At 43.0% G+C, this 8,147-nt stretch overlaps 1 protein-coding gene across 2 annotated transcripts in view; it reads left to right on the top strand.

Moving 5' to 3' along the window:
* The first annotated feature begins 265 nt into the window (after nt 1-265).
* TTC39C (tetratricopeptide repeat domain 39C) overlaps nt 266-8,147 on the top strand; it is a 36,439-nt gene continuing 28,557 nt past the window's right edge. The window contains exon 1 of one of the 2 annotated variants that reach the window (XM_068671427.1): nt 266-392. Coding sequence is in view for 1 of the 2 variants with exons in the window: in XM_068671426.1 (XP_068527527.1) it covers nt 1,612-1,760 (149 nt within the window). In the remaining variant the exon portion in view is untranslated. Of the gene's footprint in view, nt 393-1,442; nt 1,761-8,147 lie in introns of those variants that run through there. The other variant, XM_068671426.1, reaches the window with a different exon arrangement.

The following is an 8,147-nucleotide window of genomic DNA, read 5'->3' as shown; positions in this document are numbered from 1 at the left end:
ATGGCTAAGAGAAATTGTAATATAAACCACTTCACCATGAACTCCTGCCCACAGAAACCTGCATGGGTGATAAAAAAAAAAATAATAATAATAAAAAAATATTGCTATAAGGTTATCTGGAAGGCAGTGTGCTGAACACAACTGAAACAGAATAAAGGCGGTGCTACTGCAAGCTGCAACTTCCTTTTTTTCGAGGCTGTTTGAATTTGTGGAGTCCAAATTTCACATGTAAAGCAGTGAGTACATTGGCGAACATGTAGTTCCGTCTGCACTGACTTCCTAAAAGTCCCTGAAGATTCAGAGACTCTGCAGATCACGCTGTTTTGGAGACGTGCACTGTAACAGAAGGCGCACTCTCTTTAAACATCCACCTGAGTATCAGGCTTTGCTGGGTAAGACAGAGGGACTGGGAATCAGCAAAAGCATCTGATCCATACCTGGCAGATTTGAGAAGGCTGCCAGCATCAGATGATCCTTGCTTTTCAAAGAGAATTGTTTCAAGATGTTTTTGGTACAGAGTATTTCCCTAGGTGGTGGTAGCTATTCCTGTAGGACATATACTATGGAAATATTACTCCTTGATTCACAGGAAGATGGATTTTTTTTTCTAGACGGGGAAGATGGGCTGGTTCTAAAAGCAGACTGTGGTCCCATTCTTTTGCATATTAGTGAGGGAAAAAAAAAAAAAAAAAAGTGATCCTTAAATTTTCACAAGAGCATCTGTGGCACTGCCCTAGCTGACAGGAAACCAGACCAGGTTGTAATAGCCTCTGTCTCTACCCAAATTTAAGCACAACAAATAAAACCTCTTCCTTCAAAAGGGGGTTGGGTGGGGTGGGGGTGAAAACATTGTGGGTATATTTTCAGACTGCAATACTCGGCTGTTTGCTCAGGATGGGTACATTTATGCAAGCGTACTTTCTCATATATCCAGTGTTTGGAACAAGAAGCAAGACCGGGCTGTATCCCAACAGGACTTGGAAAACACTGTCTGTTTCACAGACAAATTCACGTTATAGTTAATAGAGGCGTTGAGGGGCAGGGCGTAAACACGGGTTTTTAGACCCTGCTGGGCTTGCACTGGGGAAGCCACCAAGTCCCTGCTCTAGAAATAAGCGGCTCCGGTCTCTGCAGGAGTGAGCTCTGCCATCAGCTAAGACCGAGATGGAAAACATAATTTTATTTTTTATTTTTTTATTTTTTCTGCTAGAAAGAAAAGAAACGGCGGGCTTTGTGCACAGCCCCAGTCGCTTGGCTGCTGGGAGGGAGGGAGGGCAGCGGGCACACACTCGCGCTGCACACCCCGGCGTGGTGATGTGAAATGACGCAAGACCCCACGCAGACTGAGGAGAAAAGAAAGGAAAAAAAATAAAATAATAACAAAAAATAATAACAATTAGAGCTTGAGGTACGAACTCCAAGCCCGCCCCGCGCATGCGTGGCCGCCTCAGCGCCTGCGCCGCTGCTGAGGGCGGGCGGGCGGCTGCGGGGACGGGGCCCGGCCGCGGGCACCCGGCGCCTCCGTTGTACCCCTGAGGGGCAGGGGGAGCCGCTCCCTCCTCCTCCTCCTCTTCATCCTCCTCCTTCTTCTTCTTCCTTCTCCTCATCGCCATGGCCGGCTCGGAGCAGCCCCCGCCGCCTGGGCGGGAGGACGGGGACTCGCCGCTGCCCGTGGAGGACGCGGAGCTGGCGCTGGCCGGCATCAACCTGCTGCTCAACAACGGCTTCCGCGAGTCCGACCGCCTCTTCAAGCAGCACCGGTAGGGGCGGCGGGCACCTGCCGCCGGCTGCCATCTTCTGCCCGCCCTCTGACGGGGCTTGGGGCTGCCCTGCCGGGTCGCGGTGGCGGTGTGCAGGCTGTGGGGTGCCTTTTGTGAGCCCTCCTGGCGGGGGGTGGGCGCCCTGTGGGAGCGGTGTGGGCACAGCCCCGTCTCCTCTCCCATTTTGGGGCTGAGCTGTGGCGGTCTCACCGATGTGAATCTGGAATTAGCCTAGGACTACCTAAATATGCGATGCTGTTACATTGCAGAGTAATGCCAGGGAGTAAAATTGTTCAAATTCCTGCTTTCAAAGTGCTATTTAGTGCTCCCTACAGAGGAGGAATGAATATGCTCTACAAATTGTTCCTTTTCTTACCTATATAAATCTTACTTCATGTGCAGAAACTTATCTTTTTTTTTTCAGGTCCAGACTTCTCTGTGTTTGATTTTTTTCCAGAGGTGCCTTTATGTTGAGTGTACTGTTTGATCTTGGCCTTTAAACGCTGGCCGCAGAGAGTAAATAGGAATTCCTTCGTAAGATTAAGTGGTTTTACCATTCATACATTAATAATCACTGCCTTGGTTTTTAAGTGACTGTGAAAATCTCTAGCCCTGCCTGCCTTATCCCGAAATTGTAGCAGGGATCCACTTGCTGAGAACCAGCAGGCCTGTATTAAATTGCAGGTGAGGTGTGTGCTGCAATTTCATGTACAGGCAGGAAAGAAAATGCAGCGAAGTGTGCTTAATGTCCTGTAAATTCGGATTTTGGTGACGTGGGGAAGTTCACTTTTGTCAACAGCTCTCAGTCCAATACTTGGTTTTGGATGCATCTTTAAGTCCTTGTAGCACTTAAGTAATGCTGTTCTATGTTTATTTGCATATGCCCTCAAGCGAGTATGGTTTTGTTGGTGTGTGCTCGAAATTATGAAGTAGAACCCATCCTAAATGGGACTAGTAGGCTGAGTGAGCAGCTTTTGGGAGCTCTCCGTAGTTTAGTATGAATGGCTGTCATTTGCAGCATTAGAGCTCAAAGCTGTGTGAAGAAGTGCAGCTTTTTGAGCTTAACTCGACGTGCGTGTTGTCTGTTTTTCTAGTGACCTTTGTTATTGAAAGCATTTATTACAGACTACTGTCTTTGCAGATAGTTTAGCTCCGTTTCAGAAGGTTAACAGTTACCAAATGACTCTTAGAAGTGGAGGGGGGAGTGGAAAAAAAATGTCTTTTGGAAACTCTTCAAGACCCGATGAGGTTATTTATTTGGAAACTCAATTACACAGCAAAACTTCAGTTCCGTTAGCCACATCATTTGAACAGTTAAAATCGTTCCCTAGAAACTACTATTTTTGCTTCTGCTTTTTATTACTTATTTCACTATTGCTTTCATTACTCCTTCACTTGCCACCTGAACAATCTTGTGAAAAATCAATTCCAATCGATGCTGCTGTGGGACAGTGGGCAGACAACCTTGAGGAGCCTAAGGACAGCTGTTGTTTGAGTGGGCTAAATCTGGTTTCTTTGCTCCTCTACGTTTTCAGATCTTGCAGAAAGCTGTCCAAACCCCAAATCTGAAAACTGGTCGTAATGCAGGCCTTGATGCAACACAGGTAGAAATTGCAGCTGGTTTTTGTTTTACTGCAACAGTGAAGTCGTGCCTTTGAAGAGTGGTGGTACTTTGGATTGTTTGTTTACAGAATCAATGTTTCCCTGTCATGCAGAGGCATAGTTAAGAAAATATTTTGGTTTTTGGTGTTTACAGCTGATATGTATTGATTTAGAAACTAAAGAAGATGAACGTGTCTCTTGTGACAGATGCAACATGTAGTTGGAGCTGTGCTGATGGCCACTGCAAAGCCATTAATCTTTTGTCAGAAGTAGATTGTGACTTGTATTTTTGTTGAATTATACTTGACAGAAGATAACAGGGTTTGAAAAAGCATCTGCATAAGGTTTTTTGTGAGCTGTTTTCAGGAAATCTCAATTCCCCACCTGCTAGTAGCGAGACCCATCCGAACATCAGTCAAAAGTAAACAAATATGTTCATAAACCCGCAACAGACAGCAGCACTGCCTTCAGTGCTCGCAGCTTTGTCAGGTCACCGCAGTGCCAGTTGATAGCTGAAGTTGCCGGGTATTAACCTTTCTGTTCAATTTCTATTCAATTTGGACAGTACTGATGGCATCTGAGTTGTGATCGGGTTAAGCTTGAGCCTGTGAAAGTTGCAAGAGACGTGAAGGTTGACCAAGGACAAAGCCACTGGGGATGGAGCCTGCAGTCGGCCTGTGGGATGGCGTTTTGGTGGGCCACGCTGGCAAGAAAGCTGGCAGGGAGTTTTTCTTTCTGCTTTGTGGATTCCGCAACGCTTCAGAAAGGAAGAAACTGTCAAAAAGCATTTATTTTTGCTGATTCTTCGCTTTTTTAGGTGCATTTGCAATTCAAAAATGGTTTAAAAACTTCCTTCAGCTAAGAGGAGAGAGGATTGTGTCAAATATAATCAGAAGCCTTTTAGCTGGATCTTGACTCACAGCGTAAAGCATAAGATTAGCGATATTATAAATCCAGCAGCCTTCTGTCTCCGACTGCAGAACCTTTTGTCTTCTTGCATGAGCGACTCTTGCTTCTGAGAAGGCTTAGGAAAGCTTTCAACCTGTGTGTAAATAGAAGGAGAAATGGTGCAAGGTGGATAAGTATATGATGAGGTCTTCTCAGAAGAAGAAAATGAGGACAAAAAACAGGAAAGGAAACATGATTCTACAACGACATGCGTACAGGTTTAAAGAATGGGACTGGGGTAGGAAAACACACTTTGTGACCTGTTGTGGTAAAGGAGAACATGAAGAAAAATGGAAGGAATGAAGCGGAAAATGAGAGAAATACTCAGCACGTATATGTCGAAATGGTGGATTTTTTAAAATGATGTTTTGTGGTCGGCTTACTGACAGCCACGCAACCTTCAGCAATGACCAGAAATTCCATTGTGAGAGGTGCTTGAAACTAACGTTACCAAGGTAAAACACGTGGCTCAAAATAGTTTTGATCCAAAGACAAGAGATGAAAACAGATAATGGGAATACAAGGTGCAGTTAAGCCAGCACCGATCAGCAGGTAGGATATGGGGGGTAGCTGTTGTTGAAACGTGTGTTACAAAAGAAACCTGAAGGGCAAAAGTGGAACGAGCCTGTGGAGATTTCAGCAGCTTCTCTAAAGATAAGGGCGGGCGCCGACGTCGGTCACTTGGGGAAGGATGATGGCATCTTGACTGACAACACGAAAACCAGTCACGAGTGCCCTGATAGCAACCCTGGGAGCTGTCGTTCGTGAGGGCGACAGAAAAAGGACTCTGTCTGGGGGAAGCCATTTTAGCAATGTGTACCTTAACGAGGTACCGTGTCATTTCTTGAGGTCAGCCAGAGTGCATTGTAGTAAACAAGGGGCATAAAACTAGGATTGGTTTTCTCACGTTGTGGTTGGGTTAGAAAAACCTTTGTGTTGTGCGTTTTAAACCTGCAGACGTGGAGGCGTGGAGATGACCACGTTGAATGTGACAGCTCTGTGGCCTTCAGAGTGGCAACGGGTGGTGTTGCCAAAACAAGTGGTAAAAAGGGTGGAGGGAGGGAAACAGACCCGTGTGCCTTACAGAGAAAAAACTGGTGGCTTGAAGTTCATGGGAAGATGACAGAAAGCTACATGAAAACCCGAGAAGAAGGCAGATCTGGTGGAGACTGCAGAAGAGGTGTAGTAGGTGGATCTTATTTTAAAACCCAAGACGCTAACTTTGCAAAAGATGGGTAGCACAAGGAATCTGTGCTCTTGCTAGTATAACCACTCTCTGTTCTGCTGTCCTGATGAATTATTTCAGGCTGTTGTGATGGCTTGGATCAGAGACACTAAGAAGTGATGTGATTGATGTCACTTAAGCTGCTATAGTTTGTCCTCGAAAGGAATTCGGGTCAGGTTGGTTGAACCTACCTAGTGGAAAAAGATTTTGGAGTCTATGATTCTTACAGATGAAGCACATGTAGCTGGACAGTTGGTACAAGTGAGTTAATAAAACTAGCTTGTCTCTCAGCTCTGTAACTACTTTTCAAAGCAAATGTGGAATTTTAAAAAGCTTCTCATAATTCCCAGTGATTTAACGTTCGTGTACGTCCAGGCTTAACAGCCCGAGTTAGAGCAAAACAGCAACCCATTAATTTACAGAATGACCAAACAAATTAGGTGGAAAAAAAATGGATAGGGCAGGGCCACAGAATCATTCTTTTTGTATTCCTGAATTTTTCTTTTGGTTGGATATTTCTACTGGAAGTGGACATACATCTTTAGATGTCATTTAAAATTTGGGAAAAATAAAAATGTTATCCTAATTATGAAATGCAAGCTAAACCTAAATCTGACGTTTGCAGTTCTCGACCTATCTTAATGCTGTAATTCTTTCATGCCCCTTATGTTGCATTAGCTAGTTCACATACCAGTGTTGGCTTCAACGTTTTCTTGTATAAAGATCTACCCTTTGTAGTCTCACAAATCATTTCTGGAATCTCTTCTGAAACAATTTTTGGTGTAATGACCAGAAGATCTGTATGTTTTTGCAGTGAATTCCTTACCTTTTTGCGTATGCTGTGCTTCTGCTTGTTTTAAAATATTCATTAGCTGCTTCTATATTTGTCTATGAACTTGCATGATGCTTAATTTTTCATTATGCTTTGCTCTCCCACTTTGGAAGAAAACGATTTGTTTTGTTCCATCTTGAGCATCCCCATGTGCATGATGGCTGGATTTCTTAACAGGTCGTGGCTGAAGCAGCAGTGCCTAGAAAAGCCAGGGGTTATTCTGGTGGGTTAATTATAATATAGTGCTTAAATATAAACCTGAGCTCGACTATAGTAGCTTTGGAAGCTGACGTATTCTGAAGTGAAATATTATCATGGAAATAGATGTTGACAAAAAAGAAAATACTGGGGAATAATTGATTTTTCTTTTGATGTGCTTCAATTCTGATTATTTTTAGTACAGCCCTCTTTTCTCATTTATCTCAGTCTTATTAAACAGAAGCTTAACACTTCTGAATGTTATCATCACGCGTGAAGAAGGGGCATGGCGAGCACCTTTCTTCTGAAGGGGAATTGGCATCTTAAGGATACTTCAGCAGACTTAAGTCTTGCTGTACATACCGACTTGATTTTGTGTCTAGCAGCTTTTATTGTGATACCTTGTAAAAATAGTGTTAATAGCACACACTTTTTAGTTATAAAAGTATCTTCTGGGCCATAGTTTGACAGGTAAAGTTCAAACATTATTTTACAAAATGCATCTGGAGAGAATAAGGGTGATACAATATTCAAAGATATTTCCGAATTTCTGTAGTAAGTCACATTTTGCTTCTAATTTTTATTTCAATGTAAAAAAAAAAAAAAAAAAAAAAGAAGTTATAGTATCTGTTGAATTATCTGCTCAAAAAGTACATCCAAGCTATGGCCCCTTCTCTCTTCACTTGCCACTCCTTTCTGTGTAGAAAACTCAGCAATTTTCCCAGTATGGTAACATGTGGAGGAGAGAAAAAGGGTTGGTGTTGTAGTATTGTTGTTGGTACCTCTTTGCTAAAGGAAAAGCTTCGGATTTTAGTTGCTAGTATTCACAGAAAGCCAAGGTGGGAATTTGGGCATAATACCAATGCTTACAACCCAAACAGTGATAACAGCAATGAAAGAGCCTACCTGTCATTTGATCAGCATCTGCTGAAGTATCACAACGTACCAAACACCCAGCATCAGTACGTTATCTCAATTATTTCTTTGTATGGCTGGACTTCTTAATCCCTACTGCTGAATGCGCGTGTGGGATTTAAGGGAACAATATCTTCTCGGTGCTGAAGCAGCGTTTGCTCTTTATCTGGTACTATTTGCTTTATATTCATCTCATAAATTGCACAGACTTGATCTTCCAGACGCTTATGCCTTGAAAAGAGATGGGTATATCTAGCCTGCTTCAGCCCTTTAAAAATGCTTGGGTACTTCAGCTCTTTTCAGAGCTGGAGAAAAGCAATCAATTACGTAAAATATTTAGGGCATTTAATAACATGCATTTTGCTATGGACTTTTTTTGTGTAGCATCTCCCTTAACCCTAAAGTGTGATGAAAGAGAATTTTTCTTGAATTAGTAGTTAGTAAATGAAAGCCAGTTTTGCTCATTGCTATTTATTTGGTTCATTCACAGGGCAGCTACACGTTTTGTCATCTGAACAGCCATACGGCCATGACATGTTTAAATAACGTGATGTCATTTAAATGTTCAGAGAAAATAATGATAACGTCCAGCTCAGTGACAGACATCATTAAGATTTTATGATGCTCAAATGTCAGTGGAGTGGGTGCGTAGCTACAAAGACCAATA

Source organism: Anas acuta, chromosome 2 (assembly GCF_963932015.1).
Source record: "Anas acuta chromosome 2, bAnaAcu1.1, whole genome shotgun sequence".
NCBI classification, from domain to species: domain Eukaryota; kingdom Metazoa; phylum Chordata; class Aves; order Anseriformes; family Anatidae; genus Anas; species Anas acuta.
This window is presented reverse-complemented; position numbering and strand designations above follow the sequence as displayed.